Raw genomic sequence first — 27425 nt, forward strand, 5'->3', positions numbered from 1 at the left:
TGAGTACCCACCCTGGCAGAGCAGGGCCACCCTTGTCACCTTATCCTTGCTGGCCCTGTGTGTATGTGCAGGTGTGAGCGTGCGCGTGTCACCGCAGAGCTCCAGGCAGGGAGGCCGAGAGGGAAATCCAGGGGGAGCAAGAGCCCAGAGGTGCCAGGGGTGCTGCTTACCTGCCCATCCTGCTGCAGGTGGTGGTGCAGGATCTGCGAGTGTGGCTGCTGATGCGGGGTGAGGATGTGCATGAAGGGGGTGGGGGGGTAGGCTGCTGCTGTGGCGGGGTTGATGGGGCCGCCGCTGCCCAGCGCCGAAGGCAGGTTGAAGGAGGCTGCTGGGGTTCCAGTGTGAAATCCCTGCTTCTCGAAGGATTGCTAGCAAGGAGATGACAATGGCACAATAAGGGTTGGGAGCCTTGCTGGCAGTGTGCCCCTCCCAGTCTCTGAGCATCACAGAGTCAGCATGTGGTACAGAGAACAGAGAAATCTCTTCCTATGGATCTTTCTGGGCTTGGAATTGCTGTAAGCTGGGAAAGGTCAAACGTTTCCCTTCTCCCTGGCTGGCTGATCCAAAGGGAAAGAGATCATCTCATTGCCCAGGGAGGATGTCTCAGAGCTTGGCTTCTCCCTCCCCAGCAAGGCAGGAAGCACTGACAGACACTAACCTGAGTTTTGGAGTAGACAGAGCCCGAGATGTCTGGCACGCCTGTATTACTGGATGTCACAGATACACCTGGGGAAAAGGGAGAAGTGGGTGTTAGGCAGCAGCCAGTGGCTCAGCAAAAGTTGGTTGGGAGCAAGCAGGACCTGGTGGAGAGCTCCAGTGGTCAGAGAAAATCTGCAGACAGACTGGCCTGGGCAGCCAGGCCCTGGCATGACCAAATGCAAAGCATCCATATCATTATTATAAGTTATTTTGTTCTGGACACACACTGCTTCAAAATGCCTCCATAAACCAGCTGCCACCCAGAGAAACACATGGAAAACTACAGGTCTGGGGAGAGCTGGGGAACACAGGGAAACAAACACACAGCATGTGGCACAGCAGCAAGAACAGCCCTAAAGCTCCTTGGGTGTAAAACAGGCAACTCAGCTGTGGGCTGGGATGGCTGGTGCAGTGACTGACAGCACAAGCCCCATGGGGTGTTGGCTGTCCATAAAAAAGGGTGGCCCAGAGGATGCCTCAGCCATCATTTAACACCTGGAAAAAGTGCTGAAATGAAAGCAGTTCAAAGGACTCAGCACCAGGTGACCTGGTACAAAGCTGAAGTACCTTGGCAAAGACAAAATACTAACTTGAAGGGTCCTAATGCAGTGAAAAAAAGGGACAAAAGGAATTAAAAGACTGGAAGAGGGAGCCAAATGCAGCCCTGCCTAAGTCAGCCAGACATCAACTAAGTACCAAGACAGGCAGCAGGTTCATGACCTCCCCACATCTTTGAATCAAGGACATTTCCCTAGAAAGTGTCTTCCAAACACTGGTGGGAAACAAGCTCAAATCCAGAACAACTGCTGTTTTGTTAATCACATATAGCCAGTTAAAAAGCCAACAAACCAAACAATCCAGCAGGTTAAGCTTCTGATAGTGGTCCAAGGGCCCAGAGAGCTGACTGCAGGGCACAGAGGAGGGCACAACACGACCTGCTCACAGAACAGCCCTGGGTCTTTCTAAGGATAAGCAAACTACTTGGGAGCATTTTTCTCTGTCACTGCTGTAAAACAAGAGTCACTACCCCTATCAAGAGCAAGCCCTCTGCTGTGGAAGCTGCTTGTGGGTCTCTTACCAGTGCTGTACCCATGAGAGCCATAACCACTGGGCTGCTGGAACGGGGTTGCTGATGCATTGACGCTGACATTCACACCATGCTGCTTGGAAGAGGTAGGAGCAACCTGCACCCAACAGAGAGGAAGAGAGTGAGAAGAAGCCTTGCAGTGGCAACCTGCTGCCCCCCAAAGCCCAGAGCTGCCCCTGGGGACTCACAGGGAACACGGCGGGCCCGTACTGGAAGGTGCTGGGGAGCCCTGGTACCCCTGTGTAGTATGGCAGGCTGGTGTAGCTGTAGCCAGGAGGCAGCGCCGGGTTCAGGAAGGTCTGCTGAGTGGTGTGGTGAGTCTGAGTCTGGCTCTGCTGAGGCTGGGCCAGAGTTGTTGCAGGAGCAGGGGAAGAGGCATCACCACGGCCAAATTTTGTTAAGTCACCTGAAATAGAGGAGGTAAGAGTGAAGGACAGATGTTAGATCCTACTAAGCCCAAAGGTGACCCAGTCTTTTTTTAAACAGCAGCTTCAATCACCTGCCCCCTCCCCTCCCCACCTCCTGCCCGTGCCAAGGACTGTGGCCTTGAGACCTTTGCTCACTGATAAGGTGAAGATGTTAATTGCTCCTTGGAACTGTTAATTGCTCCTTGGCCCTAACAGGACTACAGAGGGAAAGGGAATCCATAGTAGCTAAGCCCACAATCTGGCACTGGATAAACCTGCTAGCACAGGCTGATGCTGGAGCTGCCCTTCATCCCACTCCATGCACCACCAGCAGGACAGAACACAACCCAAATCTTGCCTGGGCTGTGCAGGGCTGGGGGAATCTCCCCATGCTGATCTTGATGAGCACCTGCTTGGCTCTTCCTATGCTATTCAGAGCTCACACAGTGCCATGCTCTGAGCTTGGCATTTCATCCTCAGCTGGCCAAAAGCACTTCCACACAAACCAACTCCTGCCAAAGCTGAGAAGTGGTGCTAGAAAAGGAGCAAAGCTCCAAGTGCAACAATTCCTAAATTAAGTAAAAGCTCAGCATAGCCACTGCCCACTGCAGATTGGCAGTGCATTAATGCACTTACCAAGGTCAGTGAGAGGTCATACACCCACTGGGTGCTTGCCTTGAGTTTGACAGGTCCCAGATTTCTCATTTGCTTTCTCCATAAGACCATCCCATAGAAAAAAAAAGTAATTTCTCTATATTTTGTGTTTCTTTCTATTTTTACTCTCAGTGCTTCAGAAGCACTGCTTACCACCTGCCTCACAACCACTGGAAAGCAGTCCCCCATGATAGGCCTTGCAGAATATTTCAGCCTTTCCTACTGCCCCCTTAACTTTGCCCACCTCTTCCCAGTATCAGACCTTGACACAACCAGATGCTCAAAGGGAAGGAAAGAATTTAACTGTGAGAAGCATGTTCCAAACCAAAAGCAGTGCAGGAGGCACAGTGCAGGTGCAGATGTAGCTCCAGTGGACAAAGACACAGAACACTAGTAGAAGCAGCACAGACCCTGATGGGATGGGAATCAGAGCAGTCTTTTTCCCTACCAGAATATGGATTGCTGCTCAGGCTGCCATCTCTTCCAGTCAGTGGTGTGGTGGGTGTAGGGAATGGGATGCTGTAATAATCCTGATGAATAAAGACAAAAGGAGAAGATATTTTATCAGCTATGTCCAAAGTGCAAAGCAGTATCTTTTGGGAGAGAGGAATTTCTGTACTGTAGCTGCAAGATATGTCTGAGTACTGCAGTTCAACCAGCCACATCCAGGCTGATCATGACCTGCAACAGCCCCAGGTTTTTGTAGCATGAACCATCCCCCTCATCTGGCTACTACAAGAACCAGGTGAGGTCTACTGGTATGCAGTTCTTAAACTGCCTGGACCTCCCCCCCTCTCCACAAGAAAATGAACATGTCCTAATGCTAAATAAAGCCCATTCTCATCAGGTATTTAGTCACTGGCTCAGTCATGGATCAGAGGTGAATCTGTCTAACAGCCCTGCTGTTGTAACTCATGCTCCCTGGCTCTACAAGGAATACAGCTGTGGGAGTAACCCATGCTGCAAACTCCACATGAGCCAAGGAGCAACTGATTAACTCATCCCTGCTGCTATGGAGAGGTGCATCCACTCAGCACCCTCTCCTGCCAGCTCTTCAGGACTGCACACAGCTGCCCTGTCTCTACCCAAGCAGCACCACTGGATGTGGAGTGTCCTTGTCATTCTGCAGTACTCACCAATGGGAATCTCGTCTGGAGCATTTGCAAGTCATCATATCCATACACCTGTGGCTAGAAAAAGAGCCAGAGATGACATTAGGGACATGGACTACATAAGGACACCTAATTTTAGATTAAACATTTAGATAAATGTAAGGGAAAGCCAGAAGTAGCTGGTGAGCAGCCACATGAGCCACCAGGTGCAGGCAGCCAGAACCTCTACATACAGGCCATAAGTTTCTGTGAGTTGCTCAAAGGAAATTGCTCCAGACCATAAAGCCACTCAAGAGTTTTTCCTCTAGAAATCATCCCAAAATTGAAATCTGTCCTCACCTCTAGGAAAGGGTGTGACACACACCACTAGACTTTGTGGCCATGGCTACCCTTGCCTTGATTGCCCTTTGTCACCTCACGTTTCAGCCACAGCTCTGTGGTTCCACACACTGTGCTCTGCCCTAGGGCTCTGCTCCAGGGTGATCATGACACACATTTACCCCATGAGCACATGGAAATGATGAAAAAAAAAAACCCAGCAGGTCCAAACTCTGCCTGTCCAAGGCAGCCCTGCTGGCCTGTGGCAGAGTTTTTAGTTTCCCCACTGTGCAGAGGGAGCTGGGAGGAGCTGGTGGTATGACAGCACTCACCGGGTAGGCATGTAGCAAGCCTGGAGCCATGATGTATGGATTAGGCAACAACGGTGGCACTCCAGGAGGGAGGTTGGGAGGGGCTTTTCCTGAACAAGGAAGAGAAAGGAAAAGTTTCACAGTGAAGCAAACAGCAGCAGCTCACTCTCATAGCCCTGACAGCCTTGTCTGGTACAGCAGATGAGGGAAGTACCTGATGTGGTTGCAACAGAGCTGCGAGTGGAGGCTGTCACTGTGGAGTTGCTGCTGAGGCTGAGGCCCAGGCTGCTGACACTGCTGAGGCTGGATGACACACTGACCACTGGAGGGGCAGCTGACACCGTGCTGGAGGACGTGGAGAAAGTACTAGCAGAAGAATGGAGGCTTGCTTCACTCTCCACACTTGTGTGCTGGGGAAGGAAGGGAAGAGAGTCAGGGGATCAGGCAGATGGAGCCAAGTGCACAGGAACCACAGGACACTCTGTACAGAACATTATGCACCTCTGTCTGCATCTGGATGTTTCTGCAGTGAGCCTGGCTTCAGTCCAAAGTCCTAATAGCAGCCAATCCCTAATGCCTACAAGCCTCTCTCATGGTTACATCCCAACATATCTGTCTGAAGATCAGAGCAGGGCTTGACAGCACATTTGCAGCAGGAACTGTACTGCAAGAGCTCCAGCAGCAGATATTTGGTTGCACTGCATCAGCTACCAGTTGGCTCTGACTCTGCAGTACCTTCAAGGGCTACTACAGGCTCAAAAGAAGGCACTGCTCAGTCAGAAACAGGCAGGGTGCCAACAGCCTTGAGCCACAGCTGCACAGTGTTCTGACATAACCCCATCACCTCTCTCCATACAGCATCCAAACTCCAGCAGGAAGGACAGCCAGCAGCCTGGCAGATCCTGTGACAGCCACAGGCCCAAGATGAGGCACAGACCCCACCAAGCTGAGCAGAATGGGGTACACAGTGTGAGAGCACACCCAGACTCACCAGAAGAGTTGAAGTTGATGTTCGCCCAGAGGATGTGGATGAGGACAGACTGTTCTGCTGGGTGGGTAATGCACTGACAGAAGAGAAATAAAACACTGTCAGACCAAGATGAACAGAGTCAACACTGGTAGCACCATCCCATTTCCCATCTGCTTGAATGGGATGAGTCATCTTAGTCTTCCTCATTGCAGGAGGCCGACTGATGTCTGCTATGGATTCCTGCTTCTAGTTCTGCTCCTTCAGAAATCCACCCCTTGCACTCACTCACCTGCTGAGCTGGGCAGTGGTTGTACTGGGGAGCTCCTCACTGTGGCTCAGGCTGCTCAGAGCTGTTGAGTGTTGGCTGGCAGTTGTCAGCAAGGATGATGCAGACACCCCATCGTTGAGAGGTGCAATACTGGGAGCAGAGGGGGAGTCAGATTTCACTGCAGGGCCTGTAGCACCTGAGAACAAAAGCTTCAGGTTAAGGGCAGCTACTGGCAACTTCCAGAGAGTAACACAAGGGCAAAGATCAGCAAGTGCTCAGCTAGAGGATTTGGGGCTTCCCTCAATGCAGCCAAACAATTACACACTTATGATTGTGTTCTACATCTCACTTTACCCCAACACTACCAATGGCTCTTCAAAGAGCTTCAAGACCTACAGATGAAATGCATTCCACACACAAAGCAGAATAAATTATTTTCAGAAGTGATCCTTGATGGACCAGCAGAAAGCTGAATGTTTTGAGGCAAGCAAATAATCTGAATGGCAGCAATTAGTTGAGTGTGGAAAGGACTTGCTATAAGCACAGATAAAACATCTCATTCAAAGCAGAAAACACAAGCACAACAGATGCAGGACTGGCTGCACTGGTAAGACTCTTACCTTCAACAGCCTGTGTTGTTTGTAATGGCGTGGGTTGTACAGAACTGAAACCATTCTGAGGAAGAAACAAAAGTATTGGGCATTTTAACAGCACATTTCCAGAGCAGAGCAAGTGTCACCTCTCTCCCACACTCCCCTGTGCATTCATGAAAAGGTCCTGCTAGCAGTACTTGTTACCAGACTGTGTTTGGGTCAGTCCCATGCCAGCATGGTCACCAAGTGTGTATATAGAAATCAGTTCAACAAGTTTCTCTGCTGCTGGTAATCAGACTGCCTCAACATTCTCATTCCAAGTTCATTAGCCAAATCCTGATATTACTGAACTGGTGTGCAGCAATACAGACCCAAATCCTTAACACAAAACAAAATTCTCTGTCTGCATGCCACTCTCTAGCAGGGTAACTGTACATGACACAACACATGCCCTGCAACCAACTTGGCTGCTGTTAACCCCAGTGATCCAGGCCCAGGCACAAAACAGCTCTGATTAGAGCTCTCCAGTGAGGCTGGAGGATCACAGAATCAGCTTTCCCTGAGACACTTCACACCCCAGGCTTACACAGCACAATGGGTGAGCAAAGCTGTTCTCTTACCTTAGCCTGGGTCAGATCTTTCTGGGGTGAGGAAGAGATGGAGTTTGGGTATCGCCTCGTCTGGGTGGATCTCTGTTCATACAGTGGTCCCTGAGCACTGTTCTGGGAGGTAAATGTTGCTGCCTGTATTGTGCCACTCTGGTAACCAGACTCCTGGCTTTGATTGGACGAAATTGTGGATGAAGATTCACTACAAAAGGGAAAAAAAACCAAAAAAAGTGTTCCTCCATTTTCCTCCAAAACAGCTCTGTTGTAAACTGCTGACCAAGACTGGGCTCTTCACTTCAAATACTCAAAAAAAAAAAAAAAAAAAAAAGCCCCAAGCATCAGTATAAAGGTAGCCAGGCCAAGAAACATGCCCAAAGAGTAGGGGTAGCCCAACCATGGACATGCAGAGATACATTTACCCCACTGTGCCCCAATTTGCCAGACAGAAAGAAGGAAAAAACATTCAGAATCTGTCCACCAGTTGTGCTGGGGATTCCCCTCCTGTGTTTTCAACAACACAGTTTAAGGGCAGCAGGAAAACTGCTTTCTGTGCAAGTGCCACAGGCCAAAGAGCCACAGAGCTGCCTCATGAGTCTGCTGGCAACTTGTGCTTTGCTGTTGCATACACTGTCCCCCCTTTGTGACCACAGCACGGTCAGAAAGGGTCTACTGGTATGCACCACAAGTCCACAGGACCAGTTGTGTGAGCCCAGGGTGTACCCCTGGCCTCCTTGGAGGGGTCTCAAAACCCCCCTGGCAAGGGTCTAAAAGACTCCTGAGTGAGACCCTGGAGGTGTCTAAACCCTGGGGGAAATTACCAACACTGAGGGAATGGAAACAAGCTACCAAAATTAATAAAGTGTAAATCAGATTGTTAGAACGTAGATAAATAGACTTTTTGGAATGTTTATAAGGGACACGTGGCCAAGATGGAGAATTTGGGGGGGTGGACACTTTTTTCTCCTTCTCCATGTCATCCATATTGGGTGACATGTTGGCACTTTTAGATTGGATGGAGTCAGGGCTGGACCATTTAACAAGATTGTATTGTATTGGAAAATTGTTATAAACATGTAATATGTAGAAGAAGCTATATAAGATAAGCCCTGCCTTCACCAGGCAGATTCCACCATGAATGCCAGGCTGAGCAGACCCTGCTGGCCAAGTAAAAGATCCCTGAGATAAGAAACAATAAACAATCCTTGGAACAAGAGAAAACCATCTCCGGCAATCTCTCTTTGGCTGCTTCAGGGTTTGAACCACCTCATGTCCCTCTGGGGTGATCTCAGGACTAATCAGAAAGCTCAGATTGGGCCAGCAGTGGATGCCCCAAGTGCCTGCTTGCATGCACAGGCTGCTGGGCTGACCTGGCTGAGCTGGTGTAGAGGCTGCTCTGAGTCTGGCTGACAGCGGCGCTGGTCGTGGGCGTCGACTCGTACTCAGCAAGAACAGGCTCTGACCCAAACTGCAACGCCCCAAACTGCAGGTTTAGCCCTGAGATATCCGAGGAGCCAGGCATTTCCACTGCAAGGGCAGGAATCTGCAAGGGAGGAGCAACAAAATGGCTCTGTCATTCCCAGTGACCCAGAGAATGGCTTCAATACACACATTTCCCAGCACACTATGGCAGTGGGCTTGCAGCTCCTGAATCACACAGCTCCACCATCCCCACAAACACCCAGTGCTAACAGCCAAGCCCAGAGCTTCCCTCAGCAGCCCAAATGGCTGTTTCTGCAGCTCTGACACAACTCAGTGCCTCCCTCCCCACCATTGGTCTGCACCTTTGATGTTAACGACGCTTTTTTCTTTTGCTGCTTCAGCTTCTGCTGCGCTGGCTGGGGACTTGAGGACTGGTTGTCCGAGGACCCTGGGGACATCTGGGGAACTGGATTGGTTTTGCTGGGCAGGGGTGAGGATGGGGGTGCTGTTGTGGTTGTTGAAGCAGTCACCACAGGCTGCTTCTCCTGCATGAACACTTCTATCATGGTTGAAGTTGATGTAAAGCCCTGACGCTTGGTGAAAGGACTATGCACGGAAGAGTCTGTTGGATTCTTGAGATCTGTGGGACAAGGCAGGTGAGTTAGCAGGGTTTGTTTCCTTTAAAATAAACCAAATTCTGACACTTATCAAGAAAAATAAATCCTTTTCCTCTATGTTTCATCCTGAAGCCTGATAGAGAGCAGAGAACTTAAGCATCTCTGCTCCCAGCCTCACACTCTCACCACCATCTATGCCAAGCCTTTTTCAGCCCTTCTCCCCTCAGCTGCTTCCACCATCCCTACAGAACAAAGCCAGCTTGTGTGGCAGAAATCCTCCATTCTCCAAGAAAAGCTGGGCTCCAGAGTCCCTCGTGGAGACACTGCATGTCAGAGTCCTGCAGGCCACTTTCTTCCCATCTCTGTTAATAGTCCTGCATTCCATTGCCTCCTCCTTGCCCTGCAGGGATTAGGTATTTCCAAACCACATCACTGCTTGTGCTGCCTACCCTCAGGTCTTTGCACCACCTTCCTCCTCTGACTAAGCCTTTCCACAGTTTATTCAAAATCAACTCCTATTCTCTGTGACTGTCTTCTGAGGCTTCTTGTCTGAGAAGATCAGAAGCTGCCAACACTGACTGTCACTAGGACAGGGCTCAATTTTTCTTCAGCTTAGATTTGAACCAGAGCCATTTTCCTGTAATAAGCACAAGCTGAAGGAAATTACACTAGAAATCAACCACAGCAAAACTCAGCTTCTCATCTGAGAAGAGCCTCTCAATCCCTGTTTATTCCCTCATGCCAGCCCAGAGACAGAGATACTTCTTGACATTTAAGAGCAAATCCCCTTAAAAAATAATAGGAGCTCAGCAGAGAGAAGAGACTGACAAGACTCTGCAATTGGGAGCTGTTCTCCAGAGGTGCCCTTTCAGACCCTTTTCTGGCACAGCTTTACACTGGGAATTAGTTCTGCAAACTCTGAGAGGCTCAGGAATGCCAGAACTCTGGCTCTCAAACTGTCTGGAATCACACATTCAACTGTCCCAAGTATAAAAGGAACAAAGAGAGACTCACACACACTATTACACTTTAATTTTTCCTGCTCATCTGAATTGGTTGGAATTTGTGAACGCTCAGAGCATGCTCTGTGTTTCCTTACCATACTGCACCAGAGATGAGCTCTGTGTGCTGGATCCCATGTCCCAGGAAGCTGCAGTGCTGCTCCCAGCAGGCTGGGTGTGCTGAGCTGCCAGCTGAGCCAGTGCCTGGGCTGTCTTGAACTGCTCCAGGAACTGTGACCCTGTAGTGCTGCTGCCTTTGGCTTCCCCGACATCTCCAAAGCCTTTCCCCAACATGCTCACCTGTAATTTCAGCAAGGAGATAAAGTCAATGTTTTCCCTGGCTTGGATATAAGCCCAGATGGACTGTACCCTGCTGCTCCTCACTGGGTACCCCAGCTCAACATTCCTGAGCTCCAAACACACACACACTGCTGGCAGGGAGGGTTCATGTTCCCTTCCCAGCCCCCATGTGAACACAGGTATGTTCATCTCCTGCCCAGCCCATGCCATGCTACAGTGTCACTGAGGGTTACATAGGAAATGATAGGATCTTAAAAAATACATTAAATGATCCTCATGAATTCAGTTGCACTAAAAGAGAAACACCAGGAGATCTTGGCTTTGTAGTTAATGTGAGTTTGAAAATCTTTCCTGAACTATCTCACCATTAAGTACAAAATTTTTTGTTTCTTTTTGCTAAAGTTACACTAAGCAGCATCTCCCAAGGTCTATGCACATCCCTGACTCAATGTGTCCTTCCTTCTCCTGTCAGTGGATGCTAGTATTCCCATCCCACACCAATTCTCTCTCAAACTGTTGGAATTGCAAGCCCCAAAAGAGCTTTTCCTTTCCTTTAAGCAGGAATAAAGCATGTATTGCAAATCTGACAAGGGCAGCAGGGGAGGAATTACCACAATTATTTCAAATTGAGCAATGAACTTCAGGCCACTGCTTTTAAAGCAGACTTGCAAATTATTTGGCTCTACCACCCTAAGCAGTGAGCACATGGGCTGGATTTCCTTTATCACCCAAACAGAACAACAGGGGATGAGCAACCTCAGCCAAACACCCACAGGCAGAGAGCAGCATTTCCTTACCATGCTGTGGTGAGAGAAGGAATTTCCAGAGGCAGGTTGGGATAGAGCACTCTGCTTAGAATTGCTGAACACCAGTGGCTGTGCCAAGGAAGGAGTCTGGGATGACTCCAGGTTTGCTGACTCATTTTCCATAGAAGAGGGGGTCTTTCCTAGCAGGACTGCAAGATCAATTCTGGGTAGACAAAGACCCACTGAGGTTACCAGAAGCTCCATTAGAACAGTATTCCCCCTCCAACCTCAACAGCTCTCACTTTACAAATTGAAGGAATCTGCAGAACATTAACTTACAACTGCCAGCAGCAACCCCAAAAAGACTGACCAAGCACTGTCCTTGATTTTAAATCACACTTTACATTAATTTAACACAGCAAAATGCCCCCAAAGAAGAACCAGCAACAGACCCTACAAAAATTCTAATCTAGAATTAGAACCTAAAAACTTCTAAGGCAACTCTTCCATTTAAATCCATCCCATCTCATGCATTTTAGCTAGCTAGTAAGGTTTAGTTGAAGATGGCAAATTGTTCTGAGTCTCATGTGGTGCTACTTTTCCCAGGTAAACCATGGGCTCTCACCTTTGTCCAGCTGTGATTGTCACATTCTCAGCAGGCAGAGGCACTGAGGACACATTGGAGGCTGTGAAGATCTTTGTTTCTGACAGCTGAAAGATAAAGGAAAATGGAATCCAAAAGTGAGAACAGCAACTCATAACAGTCCCTATGATGCAAAGCATCATGAATCTTTGAGACAGACACAGAAAAATTCAAGAAATTCAAGTTCTTAGACAAACTTCTCTAGCATTTGTCTCCCATCAGAATCAGCTTCTATTTAATTTGTTTCTTCCCAGGCAAGCCACAAATCACCTGCCAGGGGAATAAAAAACCTCTCAAATCCTTGCACAAATTTCCCATACTCCTCAAATCCCCTAGGGCTGCTCTAGGACCTTGGGCTGCTGCTCTCAGTCAATGGAATGCAGCACAGACCTGCAAAAGCCACTGCACAGGTAGGTGCAAGCACTGGTAGTGAAGTCAAAGAGAAACTCTGGATCCATAGCTAAGCTTCCAATGATCTAGGCTCAATGATCTGACCAACATGGAAGAGAAAATAACATTGCTCAAAAACTGGTGGAGGGTTAGTGATGACCTGTGATACAGCCTGAAACTATCTGAACATGAACAGCTTCTATTCCAGACTGAGGAGCTGCTACAAACTGAACTGCCAGGGTTAAAAAAGTAAATCCAAAACTCCTGGGAGCATCTCACACACACCAAAGGTAAGAAAGGCTCTCAGAAGCTCCCTCTAGCAGAGACCTGAATGAACAAAGAAAAGCTGCTCATATCTCCAAACACAGCAGTAGTGCTTCCCCCAGGTGGTGCCTAGGAAAAAAACACTTCCCATGTTTGCCCATTCTATTGGCTGAGCCAAAATGAGCACACAAAAACTAACAATCACACTAAAATGCCCAATCCTGCTCCCATCTGCAAGAACAGAAGTCCTTCCTTGATTTGGAGAGGGACTGAAGAATCTTATAGATAGGCATTAACACAAAGTGCTAACAATATCCACTCTTTCCTAAAGGTAGAGAACACAAGGTGGTGACACACACCAAAGATCACATCAGAAGGTAAACTCATGATTTGGATGGAAAAGAAGCTCTTGAGGACCAGCAGAGGCACATGAAACTGCTGCTGGTGTGATCAAAAGCAAACCTTTCCCAACTGCCACTCCACCAGAGGAGCACAGCAAGAGTTCTGTGTGGAGTCAGGCCAGTTTTGGTAAGAATTCCATCTTGCAGTTACAGGAGATGAGAGCCTCAATGCCCCAGGAGATCCCTTCCTGTCTTGGGCACCTATGACAAGCTCTGTAACACATCCTCTAGAAGATGCAACAATTATTTATTCACCATGGGGCTGGGGTTCTGTCAACAGTTTGGGGAGGATGGGTTTGAGCTGCCCTGGCAGCTCTGTGTGTACAGATAGAACAGCAGCCTGATGGTAAATGCAGAGAGGGGATGGATTCAGAAAATACCTACATCTTCATTCCAGTCCTCTGTGCCCCATTCTTCTGTTGCTGCCCTCCATGCACCTGTAAGGACAACAAGAGGTACAGAAGTTATGCATGCATCAAAGCTGCACCTCCAACAGCTGGGGCAGCACTGGGGAGCTTTGCAGGCAGCCAGGAGGATTTTCATTTGCCAATCTCAACCCAACTTTACTCAAGGATCTGTGATGGGATCACCTCTGCCTTGGTGGCACAGGCTGGGATGAAAAGGAGGGACTGCCAGGCTGGCAGACAGGGCAGTGCACACCCTCCCAACACCCCAAAAGGGGAGCTGAGCTCCACAAGGAAGCCCCAACATCATCCTCAGCCTCCTTGTGCTGTTCCCCTGGCTTTCCCTTGTACTGCAGTAGCTGTAGGTTTGTGCACCTGCAAGCAGCCAGTGTTACCCCAGCAGCTTGGACAGAGCACCTCCCTCCTGGGCTTCCTGCCAGCTCTGGCACAGGATCTCACCATCCAGGTAAACCTCAAGTTTCTAGAAAACTTAAGGAGAACTGAGCCATTCCCACGATTCATCTTCCACCCCACAAAAAGGAAAAAAAAAAAAATCTTGAAACCTCAGTGCTCTAGAACCTCCTGTGCTCAGGCAAATGGGATTCAGAAAATAAAATTTATGGCACTAAGCAATTCCTGTATTTTCTGTGACCAGTTTCAGAGATATACTCAAAGTGTGCAGCTTGAAGTACCAGGGAGAAAAGCAGGAAACCTCAGCTGCAATCCAACACAGTGAAATTTAGGCCAGCAAAAATTTACCAGAAAATAAAGAGTTTTGCCTGGCTGCCTTTTCAACTTGTTCCAATCCTTATTTCCATCACAGTTTAATCTCTGTATTTTGAATATTATAGCAGTTGTAGAATATTTTATTTTGAACATTGTAGCAGTTTCAACAACTAAAATTTGGTTTGGGAGGAGAGCAGGAGCTTTCACACCCCCAAAAAACCTCAGAGCATAAAGCCAGTCCCATTTTGTGCAGCTTGTTTTCAGTCCACACAAACCAGATCAAGAAAATCTGGGAGCACCAACAGGGTTAATCCTGAAGACACTTAGTGGATGGAACAAGTTGGTATCAGCATAAAACAAAGCATGTGGGGAAGGAGAACATTCTGAGCTCTTCTGCAGGACACAGATCTCCCCATATAGACTTCACTTGTGTATTTAAACAACCACTTGTCTAGACTTGAGGGATCTAGTGCATAAGTATCAGTGAATTATTCTTCTTTCCTTGCTTTTTTGTCTTGCTTGATGAGTTGAGCCAATTCAAGAAGTCTCTCAAGATTTACTTTTTTATATATTCAAGTTTGAAATATGGGTATTAATACAACACTTGCCAGAGTGCCAGGAGTCTTAAGGCACATACCCCTTCCCTTCCTCCACAGCCAGAACCATCAACACATTCAATACAAAACACATATGCAGTTTAAAAACCTAAATTCCCACAACCCTTAGATTTTTTTTTTGTGCCCTCACAGCAGTAGCAGGAAGGCTGCTTTCCAAATTTTCATAGATCTGAAAGATCCTTGTAGCCCAAGCCTCACCCAAGAGGTGAAGTGAGAGCTGGATGTACCTGCAGCTGGCCCAGAGAGCAGGAAGACAGAGAGAGATGCCCCAAGAAGAGTTTGTGCATGCAGGAACACAGCATGGGGCACTGAAGTCTTGTTTGTTTGGGGAAAATAAGAAGAAAAGCAGCACTAGAAGCAGAAGGGAAGCCTGCAGATGAAGAACAGCCATTGACAGGGCTTTCCCAGCAAGTCCATTCCTCAAATACCAGACACTGACTCAGCAGGGTTCCAGCTCCCCACACACAAAGGGGCAGATGGAGAATCAAAGACCTGTGATGGATTCACCAGGAACACTCCAGAAAGCTCCCAACTAGCACAGAACAGGAAGGTTTTTTTTTAAAGAAACTGACTCTCCATTCAAGCTGTTCTGAAGGGGAGAGCTGTAACACAAGCAATACCCTGAGCCTTCTAACACCATTTCAGAAAGGTGATCTTCTGAACAGCAAGCCTTCCTCTCTGCTTTCAGAAAGCCCTTCAAAAAGCTGCTGCTCTTTAACCTCCTCAAACCAAGAAAAGAGGAAAAAAGTAAAATTAAGCCAACAACATGTGCAAATATGAATACAGTGAAGGAAAAAAAAAATCTCATTGTGTCTCCCAAGTTTTTCTAATCCCTCCTCTTGCACACTCTCTTCATTTTAAACTGGGAGATAAATACCCAGCTCAGCCTGCTGCCTCTCAAAGACTGGATAGAGGCTGCCACCCTGCACTAGGAAGGCAACAGACCCAAAACAGCCTCAGCTCTGCACCTCAAAGGAATGTTTATCCAAACAAAGCCAAAGGGCAGCAACATCACAATGGCAGTGCTGGAGCAGGTGGCCTTGTACTGCCTCTGAAGTTAAAGATTAACCCTGAGGTGAGAACCAGGAAATGCTCCAACACAGCAGAAGCACTCCATGTCTGTCTGCCTGCTTTTGAGCCCTTGCCCAAGAGACTCCTCAGCCCCAACATTTCTCCTGACCTTCATGAATCAAGTTCTTCTGGAAGGTTCCTTAGCCTCAACTTCAAAACCTCAAGTTAGATGGAGGAGATAGTCAAACAATCCTAATTATGGACACCAATGGAGTTTTCTGGAGGTAAGGCAAACTGCATCATCTCATGGACATCCCTTGGCCTCACAAGGATAACAAGGATACAAGCAGGAAATAAAGTAGCCAAGCACAGAGCAGCTTTGCCATCAAGCATCCCTGTCATCTCAAAAGCCACCACCATCTTCAACTGCAGGGAAGTGAAGAGCAGCAGCCAGGCAGCCTGAGCATGCTGGAGCAGCCATAAGCAGAGACAAAGCAAAGAGAGCTCAGCCAGACCAGCTGCCCTTGCAGCAGTGGTGTGACCCTAGGCAGGAACAGCAGGGAGGGCAGCAGAATGGCATGGGGGGACAACAGCAAGTCACAGCTTTTGAGTTGTGAGACAAAGGGGACATGACTGAGCTGCCTCACACTTCCTGCCCTCGGGTGGGATGCTCTGTCACCAGCACTGTGGGCACAGAGCTGCTCTGGGCACTGAGAAGCAATGGCTGAAGTTCAAATTTGCACAGTCCACAGCAATTGGGTGTTAACCTCTCCCAATTTACATTCAAGGTGTCAACGTTAGTAAAAGCACAGTCAGAACAAATGTCAAGTAATAATTCAAATTAACAAATGAAAAGAGAGAAGAATGACATATCCACAGATATTTCAGATTGTTTTTAAAAAGCTGTAAAGTAAAGGTATCCGGGGCAGTTAGTGCACCTGGATGTATCGTACCAGGAGCAGTGTCAAATTTTCGGGGATAATTTGACCCCTCACCCCCAATGAAATCAAGTCCTGAAACAAAAAAAAAAAGAAAAGAAAGACAAACGGTGAAATTTTGACTTGAAGTGTAGCTGAGTTTCACTGCCCCCATGTAAACCAGTCACATTGTACCTGTGGATATTATTAATTTAAAGAGATGCCTGTGGCTGCTAAATTGGAAACAAATCAACCACACATAACACAGGTGACCAGTGGTGTTGCACAATCAACTTTACAGCTGTGTTGTAGCACTAGAGTAAATCTGAGTTGTTTGTCAGAAAATTCTTCCATTCCCCCTAACCACACACTAACCCACAAATTCCATAAAACACCAACATAGGAAAAAGAAATCTGTTCACACAGAAGCCTGTTCCTGCTAGACAGTTCAACTTCCAGCACACAGAGCTTGTCCACCCCTGCACACCCACTGCCCCAAAAACAGCCCCCCACTCTACTCCCTCTGGTATTTAAAGCCCCTTCTCAGCTGCCAAGGAGATGATCAACCTGTCTGCTGTTTTCTGAAGGAAAAAAAAAACAAAATCCAAAAAAAACCCCATGAAAACACAAACCATCTCCACAACATCAAAACTATGAAGTGAAAGGTATCCCAGTTAATGGGACTCTAATTCTCTCTTTCCAAACCTACCATTTTTTCAGCAAAACCAAGAAGTTTGGAAGTGGCCTGAAGCACCATTAACACAGGTGTGGATGTTTCTTATACCCAAAATATGGTATTTACTTAAATTCTCAGCAATCATGGAAAAATAGTTTGACTTTGCAGTGGTGCAAGATTGCTCCATAAAAAAATAGACAACAAAACCATCAATGAGTCCTGCCTGTCCCCCCATCCATGGCTACTTATATTCCAGGACTGTGACTGCCCCATTCTCACACTGCAAAATCTGAGTTCACCTGTGTCTCAATATTGTGCACATGTGAAATAAAACCCAGAGTTCTCCAATGCAGGAAAATGTGCAGAGGCAGTTGGGGGCTCACAATCCCCCAGCAAACATGGAAGGAAGCAGAATTGCCTTCAGCTCATTTCTGTAATGAAGTCCTATCCCACCATGGTTAGAGCAAGATGACCATGAAAGAAAGAATGCTTCCAGTATGAAAATAAAGAGCAATACATCTGACTTTTAAGTAATTCTCTGGAGGATGTACCAAACACTAGGAGATCTTGCTTATCACACCACAGTTTATAAAAAACATCTTTTCAAGCAGCAGCATGGTTTCTACAGGAAAACAAATAGAGGTGAGTGTTCCTGTGCCTCTATCAACAGCACCCACACACTCACCCCAGTGCAATCATCCAGCTCCCATCTCTAATGTGCAAAGTACCAGGGTCACTGAAATCCATCTCTGAACCAGCAACCTCTTCCTCCATCCCTGAGCCTAAGACCTGCCTTGAATGTCCTCATGGCAACTGGATGGATGCAAAATTCACTCATATTCAATAGAAACCAGCACACACACATGTGAGGACACTCACTAGAAACCAGCACACACACACATGTGAGGACACTCACACTCAATACAGACCAGCACACACACACATGTGAGGACACTCACACTCAGTACAGACCAGCACACACACATGTGAGGACACTCACACTCAGTACAGACCAACACACACACACATTGAGGACACTCACACTCAATAGAAACCAGCACACACACATGTGAGGACACTCACACTCAACAGAAACCAGCACACACACATGTGAGGACACTCACACTCAGTAGAAACCAGCACACACACACATGTGAGGACACTCACACTCAGTAGAAACCAGCACACACACACATGTGAGGACACTCACACTCAGTAGAAACCAGCACACACACACATGTGAGGACACTCACACTCAGTAGAAACCAGCACACACACACATGTGAGGACACTCACACTCAGTAGAAACCAGCACACACACACATGTGAGGACACTCACACTCAGTAGAAACCAGCACACACACACATGTGAGGACACTCACACTCAGTAGAAACCAGCACACACACACATGTGAGGACACTCACACTCAGTAGAAACCAGCACACACACACATGTGAGGACACTCACACTCAACAGAAACCAGCACACACACGTGAGGACACTCAACAGAAACCAGCACACACACACATGTGAGGACACTCACACTCAGTACAAACCAGTACACACACACATGTGAGGACACTCACACTCAGTACAGACCAGCACACACACACATGTGAGGACACTCACACTCAATACAGACCAACACACACACATGTGAGGACACTCACACTCAATACAGACCAACACACACACATGTGAGGACACTCACACTCAACAGAAACCAGCACACACACACATGTGAGGACACTCACACTCAACAGAAACCAGCACACACACACATGTGAGGACACTCACACTCAACAGAAACCAGCACACACACACACATGTGAGGACACTCACACTCAACAGAAACCAGCACACACACATGTGAGGACACTCACACTCAACAGAAACCAGCACACACACACATGTGAGGACACTCACACTCAACAGAAACCAGCACACACACACATTGAGGACACTCACACTCAACAGAAACCAGCACACACAGACATTGAGGACACTCACACTCAGTAGAAACCAGCACACACACATGTGAGGACACTCACACTCAATAGAAACCAGCACACACACATGTGAGGACACTCACTCGTGCCATCATCTGGCTCAAAGCTCCCAGTGTTGTTCCACGTGTTGTTGTTGCTATTCCCATAGTTCTCATCCGTGCTGGCTGGCTCAGCATAGTCAGCTGGGTTGAAAGTTCTGTAAGAAATGTGAAGATGGAAATGCTCACTCTGCCAAAGCATTTGGAAATCAATTGATTTTATTCTGATCAGAACACATCACAAGGCAGTTCCCTCAGCAGAGGGGTGCTTCAGCTACACCAGTCATCCCAAATTTAAGTTACTGTGATGCAGTTTGGGCCTTATTAACAAAAAAAAAAAAAAAAAGAAAAATGCGAACAGACATGACTGACAAACTGTCAGTCATGCACAAACTTATTTTTACTGTGTTTGTGTCAGTGAAACTCACCCCATGCCTTGGGCAGAAAATCTTCCCCCTCGCCGTCCAGAGCCACCTGTAAAACACACACACATGCACTGCTGTCCCTTGGCTCTACATCACTGGGAAAAGAAACACTTGAACAACATACAGAGTTCTGATGTCCAGAATACGAAAGTGGAGAGGATCCTCCTGGCTTGATGGGATTGCCAGCAACATCTTTCGATGTATGGGAGTGACCTCAGCTGGCTGGCAGCATGATTAGCAATGCATCATTCCAGGCTCAGATGAGGTTTCCAGCTGGCACAAACCATAAGTACTGGACCCCAGGTTCTGATTTCTGCAGTATGTGACCTCAGCAACAAATCCTAAGCAGTAGATTTTGGGGTAAAATTAATTTCTGCCTCAAGTATTTAAAGTTCAAGCCAGTGGTGGTGCTCAAGATACATGTGCAAGGATGATGAAGATGCAGGTGCTGTTGCTAACAAGCCAGTGGCCCACCTGCTAAAAGAGTCAACCTTGAGGTTTTTAACTTCCCACCTCTAATAAAGCATGTTTTTCTAACTCCATGGATGTGATACAAAAACTAGGTGCTATTTCTAGCATCTTTAAGATGGGAAAGCAACATGTAGGCACTAAAAGTAAACACGAGAACAGAAAAATCGAGTGCATCTTTTCAGTTTGACAATTCCTCCCATAAAAGAGGCTTTGAAACCTCATGGGAGATAGATCCACCTCTGTAATTCTTCTCCTCCCACCCCCTGGGGACCTCCCATCCCGTGTGTACCTCGGCCTCGGCCACGTCCCCGCCTCCCTCTTTCCGTGCCTCTTCCAGAAGATCCTCCACTCTTACCACCATCCAGTCCATTCTCCTGGCCTCGAACTGAAAGACAGAACAATGCAAAGACAATGTCAAGACTCATCCTGTTTTAGCAGGGATGCTAGACCACATCTCAAACCCCAAAATGCAGTGGGCTGTGTGCAGCACCACATCACCACACTCTCTCTGAACTTTCGATTTAAGCTGACGCTAAGTGAGAGCATCACGCAAAGAATCAGATGGGAGAATTCAACAGATGCACACATGCAGGTGGGTGATTTTCCTCACAGGAAAAGCTCTAGTGACAGCTGTTGTGCAGCACAGAGTGCTTCAGTGGGAGGGGTTATTAAAGGGTAGTCCATACACTCTCTTCCACGGGTGGCACCTCGCCCTCGCCTGGGCAGCCCGCCACGTCGCCGGCTGAAATCCCGCTCCCGCTCCCGGCTCTCTTTGCTCTCCTCACTGGCTTCTGTCTGGCCACTCTCCTTCTGTCCTGAGACACCTTTCTTCTTCCCAACCATCTCCCAGGAATGCTGAAGGTGTGCAGAAGGGAAAGAAATTCATCACAGTTAGATCAATGTTAGGAGCAAATACATAAAAGTTCAAAAATGCTACAGAGAAAAAATAACAGGGGTCTCCATAAAAATGGGTTCCAGGTGAAATTTTTTAGGAGCTTACATACAGCACATCATCTGCCTTTGAGCCAAGCTCTTACAGCTGACTGGCATGCAGTTTGAGGTGACAGAAGATAAATTATTCTATTTCTGCAAAGATCTACTAGAATTCTTCAATAGAGAGGTCATGATACTTCTAGAATTAAAAGCATGGATAAATTTAACTTGCTTAGGGGAAAAAAAAAAAAAAAAAAAAGCCTGCCATTTCATACAGGTCACCAGGAACTCAGAATAACCCAGGTAAATATTCCATAGTGAACTGTAGTCAACATTTGGGGTAAGTTCTTTCTGCAGATGCAAAGTTATTAACAAAACCTCTCCTCTAAGTATCATCTCAGATGGAGAAAAGCATCACAGAATTTAACCAACAGGCAAATTCAGCTGCAAAATGTTAATTCTGACTCCAGCTCACTGCTGTGGGCCTGCACCCAGGTATTTTCTGACAGTTGCAGTGTTGTCATACTCAAACTGATGCTGCACACTGCTAGAACAATTAAAAATAGTCTTAAGCTATTGACAATCACCTGAAAACACAACTGTTTGAATGGCAGTACACAGGGACAGAGACAAAAAACCCAACAACACAGTGTCACAAACTGCCATCAAACCCAAGGCTTCCAAAGTCTATCTCCACGGGTATCTGACTCAGAAATAAACTAGAAAATTACAGTATTCAAATAAACATTTTTGAAGTAAATGTTTGGGGTTTTTTAACCAAATCTAATCTAATGGTGAGATCACACCTGCTCCTTTACTGTTTGAAATACAGTACATGACCAGTAACTGTGATAGCAGGGGTTTGTTCTCTGACTAGAAGTCACTGATTACAGGAGTTGTGGCAGAGCTGTGCCTCAGCAATGCAGATTCCTATTAGTCCCTTTTCTAAAGGGATTTTCCAAAAGCTTTTTTATTCAGTTGTCAATGGAAAGGGCTTTCTAAAGACAAGGAGGAAAGCATATGTGTGCTGTTCAGAACCTGTCTGAAACCAAAGCAAGAAGAGAACCAGACACTGGGGAGTAGCTGCAATTCACAAAACTGTGTCTGAAGTGTCCAGCTCATTCACACACCCCCAGGAAAAAAAAAATGAGCTAAAGCATAATATTCTAAAATTATATTGACTCTCAACTCAAGAGTTGAGTTGGCTCCATCCAAACCAGAGTGCCATGAGGATAAATCAGCAGTGGTTATCACATTTGTGAGCTTTTTCTTGGGCTGCAACAGTACTTGCATCTCTGCTGTCTTTATCACAAAAGAAATGACAACCTGCATGCAGGTGGAAGGCTCCTCCTAAGCAAGCACTCTTGTTCTTGGGACTTCCCTGAGACAAGCATCTGCATGAGAAACAGCAGCCAAGCCCAATCCACAACAATAAAAATCCTCAAAAAAATCCTCAAAATCATGGTACAGGCAGCAGCACAGAAGCCAGTCAGTGTATCAGTGAGAAATGATTCTTTAGGGCCAGAGACACAAAACCCACATTGCTTTGTCAGAAAGGAACCACAGCACACCTGCACTCACTGGTGTGAAAGCACATGCAGATATCACTGCACTATTGTTGAACTGCTTAGATTCAAAATTAATAGGAAGGAAATTACTTATGGCATTTTCTCCTCTGCTCCCTCAAGCCTAGGGTCATTCTCACAAGCCAATAGAGAGCAGTGCTGAGCAGCCAGGTGACAGTCACACTGTGCATGCTCCTGTGGAACTAGCCAGCCATAGTGGCACTCCTTATCTTGACACCACTGGATGCCTCACCTCCAAATATGCAGTTAGACTGAACTAGGCCTGGCCAGATGGACAGGATCTATTCCTACCGTGTCTGGATTGCCCTCCAGCAGCACGTTGATGGCTCTGTTGACATCCCCATTGCAGTCATGCAGAGCAATCACACACTCATCCTGGTTCTTGCCTGTGATGTCAATCAGCTGGAGAAAAAACACCACCATGGTCAGCATGTTCCAAACCAAGATGGTAGCAAAATGTCTATGGGTGTCTTAGGGTGAGTTGAATCCTAAAGCAGAAACCCTTTAATAAAAAAATGGAAGGGCTAGGGAATCTCCACAGCTTTCTCAGCTTAACTGTGTTTATGTGGCTTCCCATTGCCAGAGGGCAGGGTTACATAGGCTATTGAGGAGAAATTCTTTCTTTGGTGAGACCCTGGTACAGCTTACCCAGAGAAACTGTGGCTGTCCCAGCCCTGGAAGTGCTCAGGTCAGATTGGACAAAGCTTGGAACAACTCAGGATAGTGGAAAATACCATCATAGCACAGGGGTGGAACTGGATACCCTTTAAGATCTCTACTGACTCAAACCATGCTGTGATACAACCTTAGGAAGCCACTCCAAGGAAATTCAGGGAGCAGCCAGGTGTGTCCCTCTCAGGCCCCCCAGTATTCACAGTACTCCCAGTACTGATTTTGCCTTCTTGTCAGAGTTCACCATCATTTTCCACACTCACCTGTTTCACCTTCTCCTCAAAGTCAGCATCGTTGTGGTCCGAGATCATCTGTGCAAGTCGAATCTGTTCTGCAGTAGCCTAAAGAAATCAGAGACAGAGCACATCAGAGTGGTGCATTTCTAAACTATCCAAAAGCCATTCTGCTAAGCCAAGCTCTCTGCAAACTCTGGAAAAGAATCAGTACAGCAAAGAGAAGGCACAAATAAGGGTCAGAGAAGGAAAACTCCAGGGAGCAAGTGAAATGAAAAAGGAAAAAGAGGAGAAAGGGATATACTGTTGAATGACTTCATGGCACCAGATGAGCAGCAGCCACCCAAACCACACCTGACTTCTCAGCCAGCTGCATTCATTAAAGCATCTGAGGAATGGACAAATGGCAGCAAACCCAAATCTCAGCAGCAGCTCCCAGCTGGAGACAGACATGGAAACCCCAACAGCTGCCCAGTTAAGCTGGCTGTGTCAGCAGCACTTTGTGGCACCAGAGGAGTTTCAGCATGGAGCAGGCAGGGGTGGCAGGTGCCCACCTGGCCTTACCTGCGGCCGCTGCTTGTGCTGCGTCTGGCTCTGTGTCTGTGTCTGCTCCCAGCTGCCCCGGGCTCGGGTGGTGCCCACCGATGTCATCATTTACAGTATATACAAATAACAGTATTTACAAGGTAGAACTCTGTGGTGGGTCAGGGGAGAAGAGAGAAGGGACTGTTAGGCATCAAAGACAAAAGGCTGAGTAATCACAAAGGTAACAATGTCAGAATGGCTGTTGTAGGTCCCCACCCTCCCCTAAAACCACAGGGCCAGGCTGCCATCACCACATGTCCCCCACACAAAACAGCCACTTGTACTCCTTGTACTTTCTCTCTGAATACCACAGCAGAGGGTGCCAAATGGAATATCACCTGCATCCAGGTAGGAGCAATCAGGCATCACAGACTGAGACTGGTTTGGGTGGAAGGCACCTTGAAGCTCATCCAGTTCCAACCCCTGCTATGGCAGAGACACCTTCCACCAGCCCAGGTAAGTCCAAGCCTTGTCCAACCTGGTCTTGGACACATCCAGAGGTGGGGCTGCCACCTGGCAGCTGTGCCAGGGCCTCACCACCCTCACAGTAAAAAAAAACAACAACTCTTTCTCAGGTAATCTAGATTGAAGCCATTCCATGGACTTGAGGCCAAGAGTTTAACAACTTCTTGTTGAAACGTGTGAGTGGTCACAGACCTGCCATGAGCCCAAGCTGAGGCCATCAAATGGAGCAGGAAGGCTTGAAAAAAGCTTCAAAAGCAACTTCACTTGGAGGACAGAGCATCTCAGACACATCAGCTACTTCCCCTTCTCCTGTCTTGCCTTTAGAGCAGGGCATGAGAAGTAAAAATGCTCCAGCAATAAGTAGTGCTACAGGTCTGTGCAATTTTGGTTTTAAGGAAAACCTGCCCTGGCAGAAGTGCTTATTTTCACTTATTTAAATTATTCCCTCAAACTGGAAAAATGAAGTTTTTCTTAATATTCTTGATTAAAAACATACCCAAAAAAAGTGAACAAGATATCTACAAGGAATAACAGCCACTAACACTGTTAGATAACACTGCTTGAGGCAAAAAATCCCAAAAAGAGTTTGAGTGTCCAAAGCAAGCAGTTTTCTAACCTCACTGGGCCTCAGGGCAGGGGGTGATGGAAAGGGATTAGCACTGAGGTTTTACCCTCTCCAGGCAGAAAGGATGTGAGATGTAAGACATCCCACAGCATTTATCAGGACTCCCACCTTCTGAGCCCCTGAAATTTCAATAATCATAGAAATCACATTTTTGTGTTTCACTACTAAGACTGCAAAGCCTTTCCCCCCCAAAGCAGCTGCTGGGGGGAACCTGCTGCTGCACCCCAGGCAGTCAGGAGGGACGTGGGAAGGAGCCAAAGAGTGCAGAATCAGAGAGAAAAGCTTAGCAGGACAATCAGACCTGCAGGATCTGATCTGAAACACTGTACAGGAGCAGGGCAGCACAGAGAGAAACAGAGTGTGCCAAGCAGGGCAGCTCAGAAGCTTAGCAAATAGTGCAGGAAAAGCTGGAGAACCTCCTGCTGAAGTTCCCAAGTACTGGACTGGGTGAGAAATCCCTCCTGAGAGCAGGGAGATCCTAAAATTGCCTCTACACTAAACACACTCCCCACACCTGCTCCCACCAGTGCCTTTCTCTGTAGGCAAGTTTCTGTGCAATTGCACCTGCAGCACCCCACAAAACCTCCAAATTCCCCCCCTTCACAGCCACCCATGCCTCATGGCCACTTAACAATACAGTTTTACAGCTCTACAGTGCCAAGGTCCCTTATCAGGAAACAATCCAAGCTACCTGTGCAGTTACCAGGAGCCCCTGAGGTCCAGGGGAAGAGCAGAAAAACCCTTCTATCCCCAGCCATCCCCTCTGCAGGCTCTGTTCCCATGGATAAATTTATTTTTGCTTTCTTCCAGTTCCTAGTTTCACACACAATTTGTTGTATTAAACCAAGCTGGCAGCAGAACCACAGGCCCAGAGGGAAATGATTCCACATGTCCACAGGAACCCAACCTGTAACTTGTTTGGGCTGCAGGTCCAGCAGACTGAGCCCAAAGCTTGTGCAGTGCCCAGGCTCTGCCCAGCTGCATCACTGCCACCACCAACACCAGCATCTGTCCTTCAACGTGCAAAAAATCCCTAAGAAAAATATCTAAGGAAAACATCAGCCAGGCCCTGGCTCTGCTGAGGCCATCAGGTGAGGGGGTGTCCCCATGCAGACCCCAGAGCAGCCTTGAGGAAAGAGGACTTGGTTACTGGTAACTTATTCCTGAATGGATCAGCTCACTGGCAGCACTGAGCTGCATTACCCCAATGCCTGCACTGGCCCCACAGCAGTTTCCCACGTCAAAGCCATCCCAAAAGCATTTTCACCTCTTCTCTCAAAAGAGCAAAGCTGCACACAAGCACCCAGAGGTGAAAGAGCAGCTCCAGCCAAAGCAAGTGGTGCCCAGCCCACACTGGAGCACCAGCATTAAATGGAGCAGCACTCACACCTCAGGCCAACAGCGCTGGCTGGGACAGGGAAACTCGGGGAAAACAAGAATTTTCACAGTTACAGGTTACAATAAACTCTGGTCAAAAAACACAGCATCAAATGAGACGTTTGCTGTTACCCCCTTTCCTTCTCAGACCACACCACTGCCTTCCCACCAGGCCTAAAGAGGAGAGTCTCAACTACACAAGTGAAGTGCAGAGACTCCAGAAAATGAGGGGATACAAAAATGTAACAAACTGTTCATTTTATTAGAAACGTCAAGTAAGTTACAGTTTCAGAAGCAGGATCTGTAGGCCCCATGGCAGCGCCAGACCTGCTGGCTGCCATTTGCCCTGGCACATCCCAGTTTCAGTTTCCCTGATGCGTTAAATACAGAAAACCGGTATTTTCATCCCACTCCAACAAAGCTTAATTAACGTGTGCAAAAAGCTCCAAAGCCCCAAAGGAAATGGCCAGAGAAGGTGAAGCTTTTCCTGCAACACGGGGCAGAACGAGGACCCAAAAAAGAGGATTATCAAGGTGAGAAGTTTCCCCCCAGAGCAAAGGCACGGTGGCCGCAAACCGAGTCATTCGGGGTAGGCAAAGCCCGAGCTTTTCGGGAGATATGTCAGAGCCCCCGGGCCGGGATCGGCGGGCAGCGCTTTGCTGGGGACGCTGCCGGGCCGGATGGAGGGACGCGGAGCAGGGCGGCACCGGCGGGGCTCCCCCAGGACCCCCGAGCCGCTGCCGCCCGGGGGTTTCACGCGGGCAGCGGAAGCGGCCCCGCCGCGGCCCCCGGGGCGCCGGCGAGGAGCGGCGGGCCCGGCAGGGCGGGAGCGCGGCGCCCATTGTT

At 47.7% G+C, this 27425-nt stretch overlaps 1 protein-coding gene across 6 annotated transcripts in view; it reads right to left on the reverse strand.

Annotated features, from left to right (window-relative positions):
- The window catches only part of UBAP2L (ubiquitin associated protein 2 like), a 29624-nt gene that overhangs the window by 1634 nt on the left and 565 nt on the right, over positions 1–27425 (reverse strand). For 3 of the 6 annotated variants that reach the window (XM_079329365.1, XM_079329367.1, XM_079329366.1), the window contains exons 2-26: positions 24092–24221; positions 23558–23635; positions 22914–23024; positions 20790–20958; positions 20393–20488; positions 19636–19681; positions 19253–19365; positions 13193–13245; positions 11736–11821; positions 11162–11333; positions 10163–10364; positions 8809–9086; positions 8395–8567; positions 7040–7229; positions 6447–6501; positions 5848–6022; positions 5580–5652; positions 4803–4998; positions 4610–4698; positions 3984–4037; positions 3296–3377; positions 1975–2192; positions 1778–1883; positions 659–726; positions 171–368 (exon numbers count right to left, since the gene is read on the reverse strand). In XM_079329365.1, coding sequence (XP_079185491.1) covers positions 171–368; positions 659–726; positions 1778–1883; positions 1975–2192; positions 3296–3377; positions 3984–4037; positions 4610–4698; positions 4803–4998; positions 5580–5652; positions 5848–6022; positions 6447–6501; positions 7040–7229; positions 8395–8567; positions 8809–9086; positions 10163–10364; positions 11162–11333; positions 11736–11821; positions 13193–13245; positions 19253–19365; positions 19636–19681; positions 20393–20488; positions 20790–20958; positions 22914–23024; positions 23558–23635; positions 24092–24181 — 3171 coding nt within the window. In that variant the 5' untranslated portion in view covers positions 24182–24221. Of the gene's footprint in view, positions 1–170; positions 369–658; positions 727–1777; positions 1884–1974; positions 2193–3295; positions 3378–3983; positions 4038–4609; positions 4699–4802; positions 4999–5579; positions 5653–5847; positions 6023–6446; positions 6502–7039; positions 7230–8394; positions 8568–8808; positions 9087–10162; positions 10365–11161; positions 11334–11735; positions 11822–13192; positions 13246–16504; positions 16580–19252; positions 19366–19635; positions 19682–20392; positions 20489–20789; positions 20959–22913; positions 23025–23557; positions 23636–24091; positions 24222–27425 lie in introns of all 6 variants that reach the window. The other 3 variants (XM_079329362.1, XM_079329363.1, XM_079329364.1) reach the window with 2 other exon arrangements.

This window comes from Erithacus rubecula, assembly GCF_903797595.1.
Source record: "Erithacus rubecula genome assembly, chromosome: 33".
NCBI classification, from domain to species: Eukaryota; Metazoa; Chordata; class Aves; order Passeriformes; family Muscicapidae; genus Erithacus; species Erithacus rubecula.